The 21,975-nt window shown below is 51.5% G+C and overlaps 2 protein-coding genes across 4 annotated transcripts in view; both read left to right on the top strand.

The window, feature by feature from the left end:
* Positions 1 to 6,021, top strand: part of ACVR1C (activin A receptor type 1C) — a 21,447-nt gene extending 15,426 nt beyond the window's left edge. For all 3 annotated transcript variants that reach the window (XM_021399984.1, XM_021399983.1, XM_021399982.1), the window contains 6 exons: positions 61 to 291; positions 482 to 649; positions 1,357 to 1,513; positions 1,654 to 1,778; positions 2,061 to 2,191; positions 2,518 to 6,021. In XM_021399984.1, coding sequence (XP_021255659.1) covers positions 61 to 291; positions 482 to 649; positions 1,357 to 1,513; positions 1,654 to 1,778; positions 2,061 to 2,191; positions 2,518 to 2,643 — 938 coding nt within the window. In that variant the 3' untranslated portion in view covers positions 2,644 to 6,021. The remainder of the gene's footprint in view (positions 1 to 60; positions 292 to 481; positions 650 to 1,356; positions 1,514 to 1,653; positions 1,779 to 2,060; positions 2,192 to 2,517) is intronic.
* CYTIP (cytohesin 1 interacting protein) lies at positions 11,496 to 21,139 on the top strand. Its single transcript, XM_021399825.1, has 8 exons — positions 11,496 to 11,803; positions 14,310 to 14,359; positions 14,749 to 14,803; positions 17,085 to 17,187; positions 17,319 to 17,412; positions 17,719 to 17,788; positions 19,675 to 19,741; positions 20,344 to 21,139. The coding sequence occupies exons 1-8, from the start codon at positions 11,675 to 11,677 to the stop codon at positions 20,802 to 20,804; spliced, it is 1,029 nt and encodes a 342-aa protein (XP_021255500.1). The 5' UTR covers positions 11,496 to 11,674; the 3' UTR covers positions 20,805 to 21,139.

Raw genomic sequence — 21,975 nt, 5'->3', positions numbered from 1 at the left:
TCCCTTCCCTTCCCTTCCCTTCCCTTCCCTTCCCTTCCCTTCCCTTTCTTTCCAAACCAGGCTTACCTCTGCTCGTACAAAGAACAATCGCAAGGACTATTGTTCTGCAGGAGATTGTAGGAAAGGGCCGCTTTGGTGAAGTGTGGCGTGGAAAGTGGTGCGGGGAAGATGTGGCTGTGAAAATCTTCTCCTCGAGAGACGAGCGGTCCTGGTTTCGAGAGGCAGAGATTTATCAGACAGTTATGCTGAGACATGAGAACATCCTGGGATTTATTGCTGCTGATAACAAGGGTACAGTGGAGTTTCCTCCAATGACTGGGAAGCAGACTATCACCACGCGTCTGCCTGGGGAGGGCTCTGGGTGCACTGGGACCCCGTCCGGGTGGTCTGGGTGCTGGGGTGGGTGCTGGCCAAAGGGCAGGGTGGGCTTCTCCGCGTGCCTTCCCTTAGGCAGCTGCATCTCATCGCTTCCTCTCAACAGACAACGGGACCTGGACCCAGCTGTGGCTTGTGTCTGAGTACCACGAGCAGGGCTCCCTGTTTGACTACCTGAACAGGGGCACGGTGACAGCGGAGGGCATGGTGAGGCTGGCGCTGTCCATTGCCAGCGGACTGGCGCACCTGCACATGGAGATCGTGGGCACGCAGGGTGAGCACTCCTCCTCCTCCTCCTGATCCTCTGGATTCACCTATGCTAGGGGACCTCAGTGCTGCTGACAGAAATGCGTATTGCTTAGCTGGCAGCAGAGCATTCTACATGCTGTTGCACTGCAAGAAATGCTCTTAGCGTAAGTGTATGTGATACAGTGCAAACCGAGGATAGGAAATAGTCATCCTGACTGAGTTTGCAGTCCTCTCAGCTTTTAAAATGCAGATTTTCTGAGCTTCAGCACTGTTTTTTGGGGGGGCGGCCCAAACAGACCCTTCCTTGCCAGTCAGACACGAAGATCTGCTCTACATTTGGATGAAGCTCTCTGCTGTTATGTGATGGGGCTCCCCTGGGCTCTCCTGGCCTGCTCCAGCCATTGTAAGCAAGTGTCCATGGGAGCAACTGTCGGAGGGTGCACTGATGAGCAGTTCCCTAAGTGACTTTGGAGTGGGAATTTGCAGTTCTGTTCCTGAAATACAAATATTTGAACAAAAACACCTTCAAGGTCTTGTTGTTGTTGTTGTTGTTTTCTTTTTTTTAATTGGATAGCATTAAGCAGGGCTTTACTTGGAACAAAGTTGACTGTCTTGTCTTTTACGAGGAATAGCACCAAAGCTGATGGCAGTTGTTTTTGTTTTGCTTGCTCATTACGTTACAATTCGCTTTGTGACCATCAGAACAGCCGGCACTCTCCTTCCCGTGAACAGGCAAGCCGGCGATCGCTCACAGGGACCTGAAGTCCAAGAACATCCTGGTGAAGAGGAACGAGAGCTGCGCCATCGCGGACCTGGGGCTGGCGGTGAAGCACGACTCCGTGCTCAACACCATCGACATCCCCCAGAACCCGCGGGTGGGGACAAGGAGGTGTGGGTGCAGCAGGATGGGGCCGGGGCAGCCTGAGCCAGGGGGCAGCCAGGCCAGGGCAGGGGGTAGGGAGCTGTGGGGCCCTTCCAGCCCAACCATTCTGTCGTGGTGTGATTCTGTGACCTGTGTCCCCTTTAAAGGTACATGGCTCCTGAGATACTGGATGACGTGATGAACACCAACATCTTCGAGTCCTTCAAGCGTGCGGACATCTACTCTCTTGGGCTGGTGTACTGGGAGATAGCACGAAGGTGTTGCGTTGGAGGTGCGCTGCCTGCCCTTGGCATTTTGCAATCCGGACTGCTTTTATCCCAGATAAACACAGAGCAATTAAAGGAGCTGTGTCTCTGGCCCTGTACTCTCAATTATCTTGGCAGGATGTGAAGGTAGAAATAAATCTGTTGCTGAGCGCTTGTTCTCTACTGAGAGATGAGGTGGCCACAAAAGCTGCTCTGTTCCTTCTCGTTGCCCATGAAAACATCAGCCATGTTTTTATCCTGGGGCAGCTGCTGTGCATCTTGTGACGTGTCTGCTGCATCTCTCCTAGGGATCACTGAGGAGTACCAGCTGCCTTACTACGACGTCGTGCCTTCTGATCCCTCGATAGAAGATATGAGAAGGGTGGTTTGTGAGCAGAAGCTCCGACCAAATATTCCAAACCAGTGGCAAAGCTGTGAGGTAAGAGCAGCCCTCTAGGAAACCTCTCTAGATGAAGAACAGAGTTGCTCGGTGAGACAGAGGGCGCTCAGTGCTCGGCCTCTGCAGTGTTTCAGTGCGTTTCGGTGTCTGGACTAGTTTCAGCTCCCACGTCCATGCAGAGGAAACTGGGTTAGCACCAAATGCTGAATATCCAGCTTCGGTGCTGGAGCATGGGTCTTGGTGTATGGCATTGCTGTAACGCTGCTGTTTCAGGGAGCTGTATTTGATCTCCCCTGTGTTGCACGTGGGGGCTGAGCGCGGCGGCCGGCTCCGTTCTCCCTGTTCCCGTGCCTGTTGCTTTGCAGGCGCTGCGGGTGATGGGCCGCATCATGCGCGAGTGCTGGTACGCCAACGGGGCGGCGCGGCTCACCGCGCTGCGCATCAAGAAGACCGTGTCACAGCTCTGCGTGCAGGAGGACTCCAAAACCTAACGGCTCCCAGCGCGAAGAGGGGACTGCGTTCTGCTGTTCATCTGTTAACGTGTGATATCCTTTTTGTTTTTGGTCTACCTCACGTGATGCAGTTTGGTGTTCAAGTGCCCGGACCAGAGCACTGCCATCTGGCTTCATGGCTGGCCGCCGGGAGGGGCCGCTTTTGACCTGTAGCTCTTGCTCTGTACAGCAAGCCACGGGCTTGGTTGGGCTGCCTGAGGAAAATGGGACGCTAGGCTCGTAGCGGAAAGGAGCTTTAAACGCAGCGTCGGTGTAAATGTACTTCTTGCTGTTGTGCTTTCTATCCTGGTCAAACCCAGTGCACTGCAAATAGCTGGGACTGCTTAAAGCACATCTGCAGGAGAAACCACGCGCTTCATCCTCAAACCGAGCAAAAGACCAAACTTCATCGAGCTTTTGGCTTGCTTCTGTGCAGGGATCTGAAAGGGGGCTGTCAGTAAAATGCATTGCTAAATACTGTATTTGTCGTTACCTAAGCAAATAAGGTGAAAATTCCACTGAGCATATATATTGTGAACAAAAGCATCTATTTTTTTTTACTTTTATTTTTATTGTCTTGGTTTCACATGCAGTATTATAGTTAGGAGTTGAACTTATTTTGTTCTTTTCATCTGAGTTGAATGCATCGACCAAGGGCCGATTGATTTTTTACTAGGAAAAGTAGCGCAGGCAATAATTTTCTGATGAACACATAGGGATGGAACGGGAGAAATTCTAGCGAAGCTGAGAAAGTGTGTGTTTTTATGCAGCATCTTGCCAGTCTGCCAGTGGCAGCAGTTAGCAGTGCCTGTGGATGCCCTGGGGAAGGCTATAACACCGCTGGCTCCTGGAAGGCTGGGCAGCAATGGAGCCATGTGCGGGTGCAGGGTCAGCGTGCTTGCCTCCAGCCCGGTGCCTGGCACTGGGAATTGCTGTCTGAGTGGTGCCTGCGCCCCAGCCCGAGGGCTGTGCTCTGTCACAGCCTAGGTACCCATAGCGGGGAAGCATTGGGTGTGATGTGCTTGCACAGAGCCGGTGCAGCCTGTTCTCAAGTTCCTCTGAATTTCCGTAGCGACGCCAGGCTGGTGGGAAGTGTCTGTGCCCCAAATCAAATCACCACGGTTCTACGGGCTGTGAAAAATGGTGTGTGTGTTCCAAATGCCCTGATGTTCTGGCACTGTGCGGCTTCTGTCCCATGTGTGTTTGAATGCAGTGTTCTAGGGCTTTTGATTGCCAACCTTACACCTTGCGCAATAATCTTGATTCTGTAGGCGTTTCTAAATGCAGGTGGTCCAGAGAAGTTAAACCCAGGGACGTCCCCAGAGAAGTGAAGGTTTGCAGAAATCTGGTGTAGCACCACAGCTCTGTGGAAGTAAGATTTTGGTTAATTATGGTCCTTAAGTTCAGTATTTGTTGTGAAACCTCTTGAACAGGGGCTTCTGCGTGGAAGAATGGGTTAAACTTCTTATGAATGGGATGATCAGTCGTATCAGTATTCCGTGTTTCATTCTGATGCACAAATGAGGATTATATGGACTCTTACAGATGCAAATTGCCCCATAAATAGGCTGTAGTGAAATCGGTCTCCTTGAATAACTTCTGTTTGCTTCTGCTTGTGCTGAGCAGTGCAAGCCTTTGCCTTGTTTCATGGTCTATTTGCTGAACGGTGAGAGTATTTCTACCAGATTGCTAGTAGAATTTGTCTGGCATGCTTTCTGAGAAGTGATCAAAGTCATCTGATACATTTCACTCTCATATGCTTCTACTGCATGAACGATGCCAAGAGTTCAAGCAGATGTGTACTTCCTAAGATGCTGCAAGTGTGTAATGCCAGCAGTGACGCTCACTTGAGTATCAAAGGATTCGCAAACCTGAGACTCAGAGCTTGCTCCTATCCAGAACAACTATGAAAAAAACCCTTGAGCTGAGAAGGGGCCATCGAGGTGTTTGTTACTGAGTGGGAAAAGGCCATCTCTTAACCACTGAGATCAGCTCCCTGAAATTGTAGAACAATTGCTCTGAAGCTGCTAGCAGTGGGATAGGAGCAATTTGCTCCTTATCGCTTCAGTTCCTGTGTTCCCCATGGAGGGGTACCGCGAGGTGACCGCGGGGAGCTCTCTGCTTTCCCCTGCTTTTCCCTTAGCTGGGTATTTTTTGCACTGGGTCTTTTTCCTTTTGTTTTGTCGCTGTTGAGAGGTGAATACACATCCGAACAAACTGAAGTTGAACACAAGGGAGCCAGGTGGCCAGTGCTGCTGTATGGGGCTTTAAGGTGTTTGTAAGCTGTACCCTCCCTTTAAAAAAGCAACAGAATATTTGGCTTGTCGCCTTTTCCCTCCATGTAAACACTCAAGTTTAGAAACAGTGGTTATACTGAGTTACTTCTTTGCTCCTTAGGGAGCCTTAGGCTTCTTAAGAGAGAGATTCGTATCTCTGCTGCTAATCTGCAGTTAAAGCGCAGATTCTTAAGCTCCTGGAATGTTTCAGGCCTGGGGATGCAGAAGGCTGCTTGCAGCCCAGGCCCTCCTAGCCCATCTAACCCATTATCTCACCTGGGGGAATTACTGTATATTTTTTTAAGTTTACTTGTAGTAAAAACCTACAACATCATGCGCAGAACATGAACTGAAAGGGAAAGTTAATTAACAAACATTAGCACCTCATTTATTTTATGTCTCCTTAAGTCTTCCCCCACGAAATACCCCACGAGAAACTCAAACTGTAATCTCTTTTGCACTTTGCTGTTTTTGTGGTCATTTGCACTCCACCAAACTCATTCCCTCACGTAACCCCGTAACAAATCCCATCACACCCCACTTACATCTGCTGGGAACTCAGGAGCCATTGCTCTGTGTGCTCAGAACCATTTATGGATCTACAGGGCAGAAAAGCATTAAGAGGTACAATGCATTTCTACAGGATGGAAGATATGTGCAATAAGTTGTAACCAAAGGCTCTGAATGTATTTTTGGCATAAATAGACCAAATGTATTTTGATTGTAGCTATCACATTTGTGTCTGAATCTGCTGTGGTTTTTTCAGTCCCCAAAGAGAAATGTGTAGTGTTTGTCAACCTCAAAAAACAGCTTGTCTGTTTTTTAAAGAAGCATTCATATTTTAAATGGAAGAGCTGCGATATTTTAGAACTTAGTGATGAAATCCAATCTGCACCTTGTGAAATACCCAATCTAGTGTACATTGCAGCAAGTTATTTTTGAAACTGTTGCTAAAGTTGCTGCGTGAAATTTCAGCTGGATGTAAATAATTTGTTGAGATGCTGTATTTTGTATGCATATTTTACAGGCCAATATACTTTCGGAAAGGTGCGGAGATTTTAATAAATTGAGCGCACTCTGCCGTGCGTTGCCATGAAGTGCAGAGCTCTGTCTGTTGTGTCCATGCTGGGGGGAGCCTGGGGAAGGCTCAGGCGGCCATAGGCAGCCCATGGGCTGTGTGCCCAAAGGGGAGAAGGCTGAGGGGCCTGAGCTGATCTGACCCACATCTGAAGGGAGGGGGGCAGGGGGATGGGGCCAAACCCACCTGGACGCTGTGTGCATCTGCTGTAGGAACTGCTGCAGGTCGGGCTGGGGGAGCTCCAGAGGCCCCTTCTAGCCCCCCCGTTTTGGGATTCTGTGATTTCTGAAGCCCTTCCTTGCTTGAAAATCTCCCTTTTGTAGCTGTAACCTGGGAATTTAAGTCAGGCTGTGCTCAATTTAAAGATGTGCCAGCATGAAGTTCACCACTACAAAGCCATATTGAGATGTTCACGACTTTTGCAGAATGCTGTGGGCTTCTCTCGTTTCCTTGCAGTCAGCGCCGTGTTACCGGTGGTTGCTTGCGAGTTCTGTCCTTCTGCAGGTGCTGCAGGGAACTCAGGTGAGTGCGTTGCTGCGCTTTGGAAGCAGCCTGCCTCAGGGATGCTCTGGCTGTGGGCACAATGCTGCCAGGAGATGTGCTGTGTGTGCTTTGAGGTTGGAAGCGGTCTCCTGGGGCTCTCCAGCACATCCTGCTGCCCATGGGAGAACCCAACACCCGCTGGCACGTCAGCAGGATGCCGGGGGCTTTCCTGGAGGTGGAGGTGCTGAGGGGCACTCGATGTGCTTTGGGTCCAGAAGAGGCCAGGCTAATGCTCTGTGTGCTTGTGTCCAGGCCAACCAACTGTGCTGCAGTCACCACTGCACGCTGGTGTTGAGGTGAGGTGCCGGCTCTGTGCTCCCTGGGGTATGGGGCCACGTGTTGCTGAGAACAGATGCCTCCTGCCTTCATTCTGCCCGGTAAGGAGCGTGGGCATGGCCCTGGATCTGGACAGTGGGGGACCCTGGTGGCACATGGCACAATCTGCTCCTGGGGCTGTTCCCACCACTTCCTGAGCATTCCAGAGCTGGGTTAGTGCTGAGCCTGGGCACTGCACCATGCTGGGATGCTAACTGCTGTTCTTTTCTGTACAGCTCCCCTTGGAGATCTGCAGCTGGTGTTTCAGTCACAATAATCTGAACACAGAGCAATGGCAAACCCAACATCGCTGTGAAGCAGCGTGTGGTACATAAAGGCTTTGATTTGTCATGGAAAGTGTTGTTGCAATTTAAAGATGTCAGTGGCAGTTCTAGGAGGCCTGAAGGACAGCGTGCACACCTGTGCTAGTATGTGCTCGGAGCTTGCATGCAGGAGAAGCAGTGAGTGCCACATTGCTTACTGAGCTCCTGCGAGCGGTGGCTGCAGTGCTGGGCTTGCAGCCGTGGGATAGCGTGGGCCTGCCCGTGAACAGCTGGGGCTGCTGGAAGCCAAAGCACCCTGTTGAGTTCCTTCCTGGGCCAGAGCAGGCTGTGGGAACTCAGGATGTGTGTAAGTGCAGAAGAGCCTTGCAGGCAGACCATAAAGAAATTATAGGGAGGAAAAATACAAAACACATGAATAACCAAACACCAAACCGTTCCCCATCAGTAGGCTGCAGCGTTATCCTCTCATTGCGTTCCATTGTATCTCTGTTGTCCAGTAGCAGCTGCACTGCAGAGTACAGGGCTGGGGGCTGACCTTTCTGGGAGGCTGGGAACTGGATCACATTTTAAGGTTCTGTCACTTAATATTAAAGAATGTAATTCCGATATTGCTGGCGTTAATACCATCATGAGTATAAGATCTGGCATCCAGCTGGAACCTGGGCTGGAAGTGCACGTAAGGGAAATTAAAATACACTGTTTCTTTTGTTGTTTGTTTGTTTTTCCCATTGAAATATCTTTGTAACGTTTGTCTTTGCAAACAGCCTTCCGAAGCTTTGCAGTGGGCCTTAAGTGTGCTTGCAACCATTTCACCAGCCCATGTTCCAGAGGTGCTGAGACGTTCTGCCAACGCACCGTGCTCCTGCAGCACGCACGCTTAGCGCAGAGCTCCGGGGAGCACCAGGCACATGGCGGGGAAGGCTCAAATGAAACTCACTTCCAGATGCCCCAACAGTGCACAGTGCAAAGCCATTGTGAAATCCCAGGTGTTCATTGCAACAGGGGGTTACAGTCAGATGGAGCAAACTATACGGATACTCCATGTACTTCAGGATTGCTGAAGCTGCATTGCGACGATCCATTGTAGAACACCTTTCTGATTTCATTGGTGAGTTAAATGAGAGGTGCTGGAAACTTACTGGCTGCAGAACGGCCACCAAGAGCATTGCTTGTGATCACTGTCTTGCGCTTTGCAACTGTTTGAAAATGTCGTGTCAAATCACGGCAGCTGAGGTGAGGAATGTAACCTGTCAGGACAATTCCAACCCTCAGCACGGTAGCCGTTGTTGAAGACTTCTTGAAAATTAGCCCTCTTTTATGAATATCTTTATTGCTGGTTAGGAAGCAGACAGGAGCCCGTGGGACAGCTCAGCAGATCAGGGCAGAGGCACAGGGAGTGATGCTCATTTGGGTTTGCAGACCGTTGCTCTGAGTCATTGCATGGCTTGCCAGCTGCTTGTCAAGTGGAAAATCTGATGGCACAAAGGACAAGTAGATAAGCAAAATGGCTTTTGTGGCTTTTCTGTACGCGTGTACAAATGTGAAGATACAAAACCTTCTTCTAAAAGTACCGAGAGAGGCTCTTTGTTTGGAACGGTGCAGCACAGGGATGTGCTCCTGGTGGGGACGTGATGCTGCCCGTCGTGTCCTGGCCGGCCTCCCCCGTGCGGTGTGACTGCAGAGGGCTGCCTGCCCTATGTGCTCTGCCCTGGGCCACTGGGTGCCACGTAGGGCCCGGCCACGCTATGACGGGGGTGTGGGCACGTGTGTGTGTGCGTGTCCCCATGGAGAGTGTGACGGGGCCCGTGGTGCGGCTCCCACAGAGCCCTGATCTGATGGGAGATTTAATTTCTCTTCTCAGCTTGTTTGGAGATGTGTCACTCGGTTTCAGAAACGTAAAAGAGGGTTGCCTGAGGAACTGAAATGCGCTTTGTTTGTTTTCAGAGGGACTTGGCGTGGTGATGGTGGGCAGGAAAGGAGGAAGAGGCTTTGAGTCACCGCATCCCTGCATTACTCAGCCTGCTCGAGGCACTGCTCTCATCTCTGAGGTACAGCTGCGTTCTGAAAAAATGGAACAGCTTCCCTCCCATCACGCACTGCTTTCCTTCCCCTTTTTCCTTCCCCTCCTACCTTCTTTGATCAGTTTGTAAATACCCATCAAATATAAAGAAGTTTCCATGGCCATATTTTAAATTGGATATATTTAATAGTACCAGTGGTAACTCAGCTGTTGGCTGAACAAAGAAATGACATTCCTCAGGATCCCCAGCGAGACACAGGCAGGCAACATCCTTCAAACAGACATTCAGTGTCGTGTGGGGGATAACCCCTGGAGTGTTACAGATCATTCCTATCCAGGAATTGGGACTTATTTGAAGGAAAAATAAAAATCCCTTTGCTTACTATTGTATCCCAAAGTATTGTCAGCTCTTTTTAAAAAGTGGGATACACTGTTTTTCTGCCTCCTGTGTTACCTGAATCACCTGCAAAATCTGTGTTGTATCCATCTTTTGATAGCCTGGATTTTTGGCACCAGGAAACAAGCACTTTGCTGTGCCGATACTTCACCTCTCCGGGCTGAGACGAAAGCCCGCTCCCAAGGCCGGGATATGTGCACCACTGAGCTGCAGAAGCACAGGCGCTTGCTCCAGGAAGCCAGGCCGTGGGGCTGGGAGCTGGTTGCACACCTCATGGTCAGGAAACACCTCCAGTGCCCCGCTGTCCTGTTCTGTCACCTCAGGGCAGCGAGCCAGGTCTGCTTGGTCTGCAGAACTGGGCTGCTTGGCTCCTTCCTCAAGTTGTTTTTGACTTCCTTTCCAGCTCTGAATGTTTTTGAAGACAACATAGCATTTTTTTAATAGCTTGTAGTATCCTATTTGCTATCATTCTTAAGAAGTGTTTTACATCATAGAATCATAGAATGGCTTGGGTTGGAAGGGACCTCAAAGACCATCCAGTTCCAACCCCCTTCCCCAAGCACTGGATCAGCCTGCCCAGGAACCCATCCAGCCTGGCTGGAATGCCTCCAGGGATGGGGCACACATAACCTCTCTGGGCAACAGTGCCCGTGTCTTACCATGCTGAGTGAAGGATTTCTTCCTAGCATCTAATCAAAACCTCCCCTCTTTCAGTTTAAATCCATTCTCCCTTGTCCTGTCACTATCTACCTGTATAAAAAGTCAGTTCCCCTCCTGTTTGTAAGCTCCTTTCAGGTACTGGAAGGCCGCAATGAGGTCTGCCCGGAGCCTTCTCTTCCCCAAGCTGAGCAATCCCACCTCCCTCAACCTTTCATCACAGGAGAGGTGCTCCAGCCCTCTGACCATCTTTGTGGCCCTCCTCTGGACGTCGCTCCAGAAATTATTTGGAATTTTATTTGAAAAAAGAAGGCAAGATGAGGCATCACGAGATTAAAAAATAAAAAGAGACCTTAACCAGCGGGTGAGTCCAGGGAGAGCGAAACACGTGTGCAGGCGCTGTGCGGGCCGCCTGGTCGGGCATGGAGGAGGCCCCAAGGGGAACGGGGCTGGGTGTGCCTGGCGCTGCACCGGGAGCAGCTGGCAGCGATCCCACGCCATGGCCGGTGTGTGCTGACCCACAGCACTGCAGGGTGAAAGCCGTGGCAGCTCCTCGCTGTGTGCTGACATGGCGAGGGGCTGGCAAACAGGGGGAGGAAAACGAGCGTACTCTTGCAGAGGTGTGATTTAAATCGGCTGTGCTAGGAGGAGAAGCAAAACAAAAAACAGCGCTGAAAATCCCTGTGCTAGGAGTTGGATTTTGCTTATCTCTCAGTCTGGATGGCCCATCCCACTGCACTCCTGGTTTTACTGACCCGGAGCTTCTGCTCAGATCCCGCCTGGCCCTCCTCTATGTGCTCAGGCCCCGCAGGCCGGGACGGCACCTGATGCCCACATCCTCTGCCCCTGCGCTTACGCTGCTGTTGCTCACAAACCTGATTTGCTGGGTGAGTCAGTGCTCCGCGCCAGTGCTCAGCTAAAGGTATTGCAGAGCAAGGGCAGAGCAGTGGTTTCAGCTTCTACTTTCAGGCCGTGGCCTTTAGTTCTTGCTTCCCTCCCTGTGGCTGGAAAATCATGCGCTGACACTGTTGTCCAAAGAAAGCATTATTTTCCCGACTTTGCCAAAAGGAAATCTGAGCAAAGCAAGGGAGGCCGAGCAAGTGAAAGAATGAACAAGCTGAGCTCAGGCAAGTGTCTAAAGCAAACAGTTCTTTAAGGACACATTATTACAGCAAGTAGAGTCTGTTCAGTGAGAATTGTTATTGTGTGCAGGAACGGAAAAATTAAGCAGATCTCTGCGGCTGCCAAGCCTAGTTCTTAACTCTCATATGAGCACAAGCACACGGAGCAGCCCCGGCGAGCTGCAAGAAGAGATTTATGTAATGTGCACCTAAACCACAAGTCACATGGCCCGCTTTCCGTTTTCATACTTTTTGATTGCTCAGAGAGGAGAGTGTGCCCGCGCTCCCTCCGCTGTGCCGCAGCACTTGGTGATGCTGAAGTAAGTGCCCTTCCAGCGGCATGTCCCTGCGGCGGCTCGCCCAGCACAGCCAGCGCACCGGCGGCGGGGAGCGGGACGCGCCGATGGACAGCAGGCGGCTGCAGCAGCTGGTCAGCACGGTGGGGACGCTGCCGCGGAGCCGCAAGCAGGTAGGGCACCTCCGGACCGCAGGGCAGCGCGGGCAGGGCGGGAGTTTGGGTCGCAATGGACTCTTTCCAGCAGCCGTCGTGCGGGAGCGCTGCCAAGAGGAGGTGCGGGAGGAGACTGTCCGCGGGTGCTGGGGGCAGCAGAGCTTCTGCAGCTGGGTGCTTGCCCAGGCTGCGGTTCCTCGTTCCAGGCGTGCTGCAAGATAGAGGATCTTGCTGCCTGGTGTTCCCTTAGACTTGGGTGTGCTTCAGCACGGTGGCCTGGCTGGGCTTTGTTCCGCATCTCTAGCAGGAAGCACCTATCGTGGGTTGTTTCCTTCCAAACTTTGGGATATTTTGCTATAACTATTGTAGCTACTTTGGCTGTCCCTGTCACTCTGCTTTTCATAGAACCAGTCACAGAACCACAGCACGGTTGGGCTGGAAGGGACCCCCCAGCCTCACCCCTGCCGTGGGATGGCTGCCCCACAGCTCAGGCTGCCCAGGGCCCATCCACGGCCTGGGGCACCTCCAGGGATGGTGCACCACAGCCCGGGGCAGTGCCAGGGCTTCACTGCCTCTGGGTAAAGGATTTCCTCCTAACACCTAATGTAAATCTCCCCTCTTTTAGTTAAAGACACTCCCCGTGTCCTGTCACTATCTGCTTGTGTACAAAGTCAGTCTCCCTCCTGTTTATAAGCTCCCTTTTCATTCAGAACAGCACATTTCTGTTGTTTGCAACTGGAGTCCAACAAAACCGTCTTTTGCTGCTGCTGTAAATTGCCAGCTGAGCAATTGTAGCTCACCTGTTTGTCTGGTGTGAATAAGCCTAAATTGAAAGTGCTTGAAACGCATTATAATCTTGAAGTGTTATTGGAAAACTGGTACATAATGTCTGTGCATTGAAGGCTCTGCTTTGTGCAGTAATAGAAGCACATTCCACCCATGCAATCCTGGGGATGGAGAGGACAGCCAGCACCAGACAAGTGCTGGGCACGCTGTTGCTGTGTTGGTGCAGCCACCGCCGGCAGTGACAGAGCAGAACTTTGTGGTCCTGGTGCAGACAAATGAGCAATAGTGGCCGTGTGTGTCTGTGTGTGCTAACGAAGAACTCCAGCCTGTACATCAGGCAGGGGCTGTGCAGCCCGTGCTTGTGCCTGCAGCGAGATTTTTCCCCTTATCCAGCACATCACTGCATGGCACCCCCTGCTCCTCCCTGCTTCTCTCTCCAGTTAAACACAAGTTTATAAAATGGAGGTTGTGTTGCTGGTTGCACACTGGCTTTACACCATTGAAGCCTGGGCCATTTTACTATATCGACTATACAATTTAGTGATAATATAATTCCTTATTTTTGGTTCTCATTTATGGAAAGCATCTATGTTTAAGTGCTGATCCTGGCTTTTCTCAGGCCTCTGTAGGCACGAGCTTGCCTTGCCCGAAGCAGGGATGCTGGGTGCTTGTTGCCATGGCCATGCATCAGCTTGGAAGCACTATTCGGCCACCATGAGTAGCTGCTGAGAGCTGCCTGCAGCTTTGTGTGTATGTGTATGCTTGTGTCTGCTTTCTGCCTTTTTTGGTAGGTGTTGAATTTACAAATACCTACAGATTTTTTTAGGGGAAAAGTGTGAAAGAAAGGTGAAGTCTCAGTATAACAGATGTGTGATTTGGGCACCATGTAGGTGATAGTTACAGTGTTAGTGGAAATGTTCACTGGAAATCTCTGGCTTACACAGTCTTGGAGCCTCCCTGTTGTAGTGTTGAATGCTGAAGTGCAGCAGGAGGTCCTCCTCTGATGCCCTATGGAACGCAGCGTTCCTCTTTAGCAGTTGTGCCTCTGGTCCTTCCAATTTCTGCCCTCCTGAGGAGCTGCACCTCCAGCAGTTCTTGTAAAGAGTTTCCTGCTCCAGGCACTGTTCCCATCAGATTTTTTTCTGGGGTTTCATCACAAGTTTTCCTCTTGCACTCACGGATGCGAGCACAGCAGCCCTCAGCACCTCCTGCCTCAAGCTCCTCCGGCTCCTGCTGCTGCAGGGCCCCAGGCACGTCCCACTGTGCTCACCTCTTCCTTGGGAACAGCGTCTGAGAGCTCTGAAAGCCGACTGGGAGAGATCACATTGTCACCCCTGCACAAAGTGTTATCACCGGGTATCGGCCAGCGGTGACTCAGCTCTCCGCCCTTAGCTCATGGCAGGAAGGACGGGGCAGCCGAAAGCCGGTGGGCGGTGATGCTTTCACATCAGGTTGGGACTGGCAGCGCAGCACTATCTCCCAGGGGAAAACATCCCTTGATGTTTTCTGGATGAGAACAACTGGAACAACATTACCACGTGCTAAGCATACCCATGATTTTGTTTTGCTCTGTGCTTTGCGGTGTTCATATCTTGGTCGTGGTGAACATTGTGTTTAAAAGATTTGGAAAAATGAAAGAGCTGGTCTGTGCCATTTTTGAGGGACTGATCTCCAGCCTAACAGCAACACAGCGGCATTCCTCCTTTTGATGCTTTTCCTTTTCCCTTTCTGCTTGCAGCTCGCCCTGACCAGATCCAGCTCCCTGGGGGACTGCTCCCGGCCGCAGAGGTACGCGATGCCCCGCTGGCTGTGCACACATAGGGAAGCCCAGGGTGGGATGGAGGCAGCGGGGGGTTGGCCTGGCAGAAGCAGTGATGCACTCAGGGAAAAATGCCCCACAGCGGGATGGGATCGCTTCTGGGGGAAGTAGGGTGGAGGGGCTCGGAGTGGAGTCACAGAACGATAAGATATCCCAGTTGGAGGGACCCATGAGGACCAGTGAGCCCCACTCGGCCCCACTCAAACCCAGTGGCTGAGAGCAGTGTCCCAGCACTCGCTGAGCTCCGGCAGCTCGGGGCCATGCCCACTGTGCTGGGAGCTGTGCTGTGCCCACTGCCCTCTGCAGCACAGCTTTTCCTGCTACACAGACAGGGTAATTCTGAGCGTTTTTCTTGCAGACACCTCATTTCTATATTCAAAGAAGACAAAGAGACATTTGGGTTTGAAATCCAGGTAGGACTTACGTGACAAATTGTTTCATTTAAAGATAAAATACTGTGCAAAATCTTCCGCATCACATCCTCCAAACTAGATTAATGTGGGAGAGAAAGATACCTGTGAGTTCCTCGTGAAACTGGAGCGCTTAAGAAGCGGTACAGAAATGGGATGTGCTTCTGAGGAGTCCTCGTAGGTCACAGATGAGAGCCTTGTCCCATCGCCAGTTGGAGCACTGACCATAAGAGACATCTCAGATAAGAAATGAGCAATGGGAACGCCTTCCTTCCTCCTTGCGTGATCGTATTTTCAGAGAATGTCACATGGAAATATTTTTACGTGAAAAGAGAGAGATCAAACCCCTATTTCTTTTTGTAAAAAGACCTGTGCCTGCCGCACGAGATGGCATGGCACCGCCGTGCCTGCGTCAGTGTGCAGAGGGACGTGCTAGCTTCGGTGAGGGGAGTGCTCTGGGGAAAGCCCACCTTGTTCAGCATTGATTCTGTGACTAATGATTGTGTAAGTGAATACTTTCAGAGAGCTTTCAGAAGGGAAGATAATTGAGTCAATTATCAGGCTTTTGTATAAATTGCCAGGGCAGATGTTCATTGTATGTGACACGCTGATTAAAAATAATTGTTCTTGGCGTATTTCTTCCTGAACATACATTCAGTGTGAGCATTTCACTAGAAAGTCCAGGCTGTGAAATGACAGCGTCAGTTTGGGACTAAGCATAAGCCATTATTTAGAAGTTGCAGTTTCATTATTACTGTAATTTGAATATAGGCAACCCAGAACGAGGACGTGAGATTCTAGGTCCGCCACCTGCAAGGAGCTCATCAGAATCACAGCGGTGGCTGAAGGCAGAGTCTCTCGTGTGCTGCTGCTTTTGGTATTTCCAATACTGGTATTTCCCACTCATTAGCTGGATGCTGGTGGTGAGATGGACGCGGTGTGGCTCTGCCTGTGCACAGATGTTTGCACATCAGCTGCTCCGAGTCACATGGCCACCTAACGCCCAGTTATCCACTCCAAAGTAACAGCCTGACCCTCTTCCATGGTCTGTGAAGAGAGGAAGGCGTGTGGAGGGGGAAGCCCATCCTCCTGGTCAGAACTGGGGCTCTTAGGGCCGCCAGTCACTCGCTGGGGACAGCTGCCTCTCTGGGTGGCTCTGGCGAGGATGCTGAGCTGGCGGCCAGACGCCTCAGCTAGGCGTGGTGAATCCCATCCTGCTCCTCTGGGCCGCTCAAGTAGGTCCAAATAAAAAGGCAAGCTCATCCTACTGCCGAGAATATGCAGTGGTGTATCCTTCAGGAGCCTCGTGTCATGTTCTTAGTTTAGCTGAAAGTTTTGCGATGGTTTTAAGGCTGAAATCACTGCACTGGAGTGATTTGCCCTAATAATCTCTGCACTCATGACAGAATTCATCCCTGTGTGTTCACTGTTGACTGAGGAACTTGAGAATCTAACATGACATACGTAAGGTAGATTTGACTGTCATAGGTTTTCAGGAACTTCAGCTTTAGTCTTAAACATCCTCTTGGCAGAGGATGTGGCTGAATACTGATATTTGCATGCAACCCAAAATACATTTCCTGTCGCTGCAAGATCTGCTTGGGTCGTATCTCTCAGCTTAGCATTTTTCCAAACCAGTGTCAAAGTTGATAACAGGACGGTGGATTTTACTAAGAGTTATTTAATGTACATTTAAATGTATGAGTCAGGAATTTAAAGCAGGGGGAGGCAGGTACATATGTAGATAATGAGTTTAAGAGACCAAAGAGAAAAAGCAGATTCAGCTCTTGGGTTGTCCTTGTTAACTGATCCGTCTGGCAACACCCGCCGGCTTAGTGCAGCACTCACAGTGAGGAGAAGTCAACCACCTGAACAGCCAAAGCCGTGCTCTGCCATGGCTGGGAAAGTGAAATATCCTCCCAGGTGTGGTGTGAAGCAGGAAGCAATTTGCATCCCTGCTAAGAGCAGTTCTTGACTGAAGTTCCAGAGTTTTTGGGAGCGGTGAATCTGCTTGCTTTAAAACTAGATTTTGCAAAAACGATGCACATGCATCTGTCGGATTCTGCTGCTCTCTGTCATTAGGAGACCATTTCTGATTGCTAGGTTATAACCCTTTAGCACTCTCACTTTCATGATACTATAACCTGCTCACCAGAGCCTTCTCATTTGAGAAAGCTACGTACAAAAGCTGTATGAAATCAAATTAGATTGTATGACAGTGTTTTAAATATTACTTGTTGACATGGCTTCAATATCAGCAGCACTTTTTCTTTGCTATTTACAGACTATTCGATTTCCAAACCAAAATGATTACTCCTTGGAGGTATGCACTTGTGTCTGCAAAATTCAAGAGGAAAGTCCTGCCCATTCTTCTGGCCTTCAAATTGGTAACGACTTGTGTTCTTTCCTTGCTCTGGGGTGGCCCTATCTGCTTTTCTCCACGTTAGTTTTGTTTTAGAGAATGTGGAAGTATGTGTATTCTGAAGATGCTTATTTTAGCCTCTGCTTATCTCTGCAGGTGATATTCTTGCCAATGTCAATGGAGTGAACACTGATGGTTTTAGTCACAAGCAAATTGTAGACTTGATAAAGTCTTCAGGGAACTATTTAAGGTAGGCATCTGCCCTTCACTGTGTTTTGAGTTTAATACTGTCCTATCGGAAGCCAGCAAACCTTGTGCTAAGCAGCAGTGCCACACTGTCGCAGACACGCAGGGCTGTGATGTGCACCTCTTGCCCACACTGTGACTTTGCTCATCCCGCACCAGCTGCTGAATCCAGCTGCTGAGGGGAGGCGATGGTGCATCAGGACACCCTCTGTCCCATGTGCATCCCTTCCCTGAGGGCACCACGGCACCATGTGCTGCTGCGGGGCCACCACTCCCCCGTGCTGGTATCCAAAGCTCCTCTTCTTTCCAGGCTGGAGACTGTCAACGGGGCCCTGTTCCTGAGGAAGATGGAGCTGGAGACCAAGCTGCAGCTGCTGAAGGTAACGCAGTGAACCACTGCGCTGCTGTCAAATGCAGAGTGCTGCTGTGGGTCCGCTGTTTGTGGGGGTGGCCAGGGGGTGTGGCAGGGGCCGTGGGGCCATGTGTCCCCAGTGCTGGTGCTGCCAGCCCCAATGCCTCCGTGGGCATTGCTGCAGGGGCCGGGTGCCACTGCTGTGCGTGGGGATGATGTCAGCACCACCTCATTGAGCGCACTGCGGCATCGCTCCAGCTGCAGCACCAGGTGCTCTCTGAGGCTGTCATGCCACAACCACAGCGGTCTAGCTCTCCATCACAACCCAGGAACCCCCAGGAACCCCCAGGAACCCCCAGATCTCCAGCTCTGGGGCTGCAAAGGGTCTCTGTGAGCCCCTGGGCATTTTCTGAGAGCATCCCAATGCTCATCCTGCCAGGGATGCTGAGCTTCTCCAGCTTTTTCCCTGCCTGATTTAGGGAAGAATAAATGTTGACCACATGTCATAGGTTTGTTTTTCGTTAGGTCAAATGATGAAAAAATAATTTAAAAATCACTTTGATCATCTTGACCTCTTCTTAAGACAACTTTGGCCTCTTCTTAAACGTGGTTAGACTGAAAATTAACGAGTGCTCTAAGTAGATAATCAGTTGAACCAGCATTTGGAAAATGTCAAAACACGATGTGTAGACACTTTGGAGTGTTCTTCACCTGACGGAGGGTTTTTCTGTATGGTGGCACCGAGCCAAGGCCAACCTGGCAGGAGTGGGGTACTTCAAACTGGACACTGACCTGGATAGAATAAACCTCATGGTGAATGCTTCGGGCTTGCCAGAGCTTGGCAGCAGGTACAGGATTTGCCATCCGTGTGCATCTGGGGACAATGCCTGTGTGAGCAGCACTGAGTGGCTGCCCCTCCCCGTACGGTTCAGAGAACTTCGGAAGACAAAACTGCTGTGAAACGCTGTGCTTTCGAGTTCAGATAGCAGCATTTTCCGAGAAGTGCCAAGCCTCTGCGATGAGAGCTTTCGCTGCTGTGTGAAGTTTGGGTGTGGGCCTGGCCCTGTGTGTCAGCTGGGGAAACAGCCTGCTTCAGCTGGTGCTCCTGCCTGGTGCGTGGCACAGGGCCGTGCCCGGCGTCTGCAGTGTGCCACCACGCCGTGCCACCACGCACCAGGCAGGCTGCCAGCGACATCTGGTGAGATGGGAGAGACCATCCCCACCAGGTGGCTGTGCTTTTGGCTGGGGCACAAAGGGCTGGAAATAGCCCCAGGGCCGAGGGCTGCTGCCGTGCTGGTGCCTTGCCCCGAATAGGGGTGTGTTTGATTGGTGTTGCTGGAATGTGGAACGGAGGAAAAATGTGCAAGGAACAGCAATATTGTCCATGCAAGCTTTGCCTGGGCACTTCACATGGATAGCCGCGTGACCTGCCAGGCTGCCCGGCCGTGTGCTGGTGCAGGTCACCAGGGCAGTGCATGGTGCACGTGGCCCTGCAGACGCTCACCCGGCTGCTTCTGAACCAGTGCAGCAGTTATTTGTTAGATCAATGGCTGACCTGCAACAGAGGAAATAAGGTAATGCTGCTCACTGGTAGGACGGGTTGTCAGCACGTGCAGGCTGCACAGTGGCTCAGTGACAGGCTGTCTGCATACGCGCTGCCCGCATTCCAGATTTCAGCCTCCTGCTTTTGCAAATCTCACATGGACAGTACCTCAGCCAAAGCACCCAGAGAAGTTGTGCAGCTTGCTGGAGGAGGCTTGCTAAGCCCCAGGAAAGCTGTGTTGTGCTGGCAAAAAGAAGGCACACCTCCGCATCCTGTAGGCAAAGAGTGCTCTCTGGGAACCTGGTTTACTTGAAATGTTTTGTAACTTTGTGAAAGTGTGAATGACAGACAGCTCTTTTTATCCTTCGCAGCAAACTCTGCAGCAGAAGTGGGTGGAGTTGCGCTCGCTGCACTTACAGGAACAGCGCTTGCTGCATGGTGAGTCTCCATTTCCGAGTGGCAAACCACAGCACTGCTCAGTCCTTTGGAGGAAGCTGGGGCTGAGCAGCACCAGGCACTCCTCTAACCTGGTTTCCATCTGCTTTCTATTGTCCGTGTTAGTGAGGGCATGGGGCTGACCCCTGGGGAAGCTTTTTATCAGTGTCTAATGGATTTGGGTGCTAGGCTGATGCTTGAGTTCTAGGAGAGGAGTTCATGCAAGTTGCAAAGCTTCTTTTCTATTCTCTTTTTTTAACTGGACTTGAAAACAAACAAAGCCCTCCCCTCCTTATGGGTTGCCTGGGGAGAAATTTTGCTTCTGCATTTTGCGGCAAGGCAGCAGTGGAGAGCCCAATATAGCTGGAAATGTGGGGTGAGATGTGGTGCTGGGTGAGATATTGCCCAGCACCATGGTGGGGTGGAAGGGCAGGAGACTGGGCCAGGACAAAGGCCCAGCTGGTGGCCTTGGCTGAGCGGAGAAGAGGAGCCAGGCTGGCCTCCCTGCAGCAGATCTAGGCAGCTGTGTGGAGTTGTAGGCTGTGTCTGCTTGCAGGAGCTTGCTGAGCCTTTGAATAACACTCTTCCTTGACCTCTGCTTCCAGGAGAGGTGAACGACAATGCTCTGATGGAGCTGGAAGAGGCCAACTTATTTGGGGACTGCATGCCAGGACCGCTCTCTCTGACCAAGACCCGCTTCTCCAGCGAGAGCAGCTCCCGGAGCCGGCTGAGCTCCATGACCCTGGACAGCGAGGACAGCTTCTACCAGAGCGGTGCCTTCGACGACTCTGCAGCAGAGAGCCTGAGCCGCCAGTCCAGCGTGGACGACGAGTGCTTCCTGCCCAGGGACGGCGATGGCACGGCCGGGAGGTGCTCCCTGCACAGGCACCGCAGCATCAGCCTGGCCAGCAGCGGCTCCATGTCCCCGCTCTGGGAGAGTGGCGGCAGCTCCAGCAGCTTCGGGACGCTCCCGCGGAAGAGCAGGAGATCCAGTGTCCGAAAGCATCTTCTGAAATTCATTCCAGGCCTTCACCGGGCGCTGGAGGAGGAGGAAAGCCGGGTGTGACACTGCGGCGGGGCCGGACCGCGCACGGGAGCTCCCCCAGGGGCAGGTGGAGCATGAGGCTGCATTCGTTCCTTACCCACACAGCCTTACAGCAGGACTGATGGTATTTAAAATGCTCTGGTTTATTAATTATTTTAATTTTTAATCAGAGTGAATCATGGACTTCTTCATTAACATAACAAATGACTCGCTGCAAGAGGTGAAGAACTTTGAAGAACTCCCTCAGCATAGTTAGTGTTAATGACGGGTTTTGACTGAGTCCAAATTTTCTATTTATTTTCTGTTACCGAAGTCAGTCTTCAGAGGTCTTCAATAAAGCAAGAGCTTCTACTAAAGCCGGTGACCAGGTCCCACCAGGAGCGGGGCGGAGCCCAGACCTGATGCAGGGGTAGGTCCCAGAGGTGACGCTGGGACACTGCTGCTGCCCGGGGACACAGCTCAGCCAAACCTCCCTTACTGCAGGGGATGTGCAGCACAAATGCTCCGGGTCATGCAGCAGAACCCTGTGCCTGGCCTGTGCTGCAGAACTGCATGCTGGTGATGGAGGAGAGCTGCTGTGCTGCTGGCTTGTGCGGGGCGGAAGGCATTGGTGCTGATACAAGAGGGATGTGCTGGAGTGGGATGCATGGCGGTGAGTGCAGGGTGAGTGTGGTGGAGAGCAGCAGCGGCACTGGGCAGAGGTCCCCTCCAACACAACCCATTCCATGGTTCTATCACTGTATGAGTTTGGGAAGGAGGAAAACAGGCTGGTGGCAATGCTGAGATGCTGAAGGGAGCAGCCCAGGGGCGTGGGGGCCATGGGAGTGGAGTGCTCTGTGCCCCACGTCGTGATGCAACTTGGCAGTGTGGCAAATTTGGGCCCTGCTGAAGCCATGGGACTTTTCTGTGCCATTCCTACCCGACTTGCTAGAAGAGCATTTTCTGTGCTGTGTCAGCCCAGTGACAGGTCATTTCTGTGCTAGGTATCATCACCATCACCCCTTGAGGTTACTGTGGTCAGATGGGCTTACAGGAATTTCAGCAGATTGGAGAAAATGCTTGTCAGCATGCCGTGGTCTGACCGCGCTGTTCAGGCTCGTTGAGCTCTTAACGCTGCCTGGTGCAGGGGCAGATGTTCGTGCGAGGACAAGCAGGGATGGCTGTGCTGTGGTGCAGCCAACCCCTGGCCAGG

Source organism: Numida meleagris, chromosome 5, assembly GCF_002078875.1.
Source record: "Numida meleagris isolate 19003 breed g44 Domestic line chromosome 5, NumMel1.0, whole genome shotgun sequence".
NCBI lineage: Eukaryota > Metazoa > Chordata > Aves > Galliformes > Numididae > Numida > Numida meleagris.
Note: the sequence above shows the minus strand (reverse complement) of the source record. Positions and strands in the feature narration are given on the sequence as shown.

Excerpts from the sequence above, each read along its gene's own strand:
- CYTIP (XM_021399825.1), top strand. The coding sequence starts at position 11,675 with ATGTCCCTGCGGCGGCTCGCCCAGCACAGCCAGCGCACCGGCGGCGGG. Across the intron at positions 14,804-17,084 it reads CATTTGGGTTTGAAATCCAG|ACTATTCGATTTCCAAACCA; the intron begins GTAGGACTTACG and ends TGCTATTTACAG. Across the intron at positions 17,413-17,718 it reads TCTTCAGGGAACTATTTAAG|GCTGGAGACTGTCAACGGGG; the intron begins GTAGGCATCTGC and ends TCTTCTTTCCAG.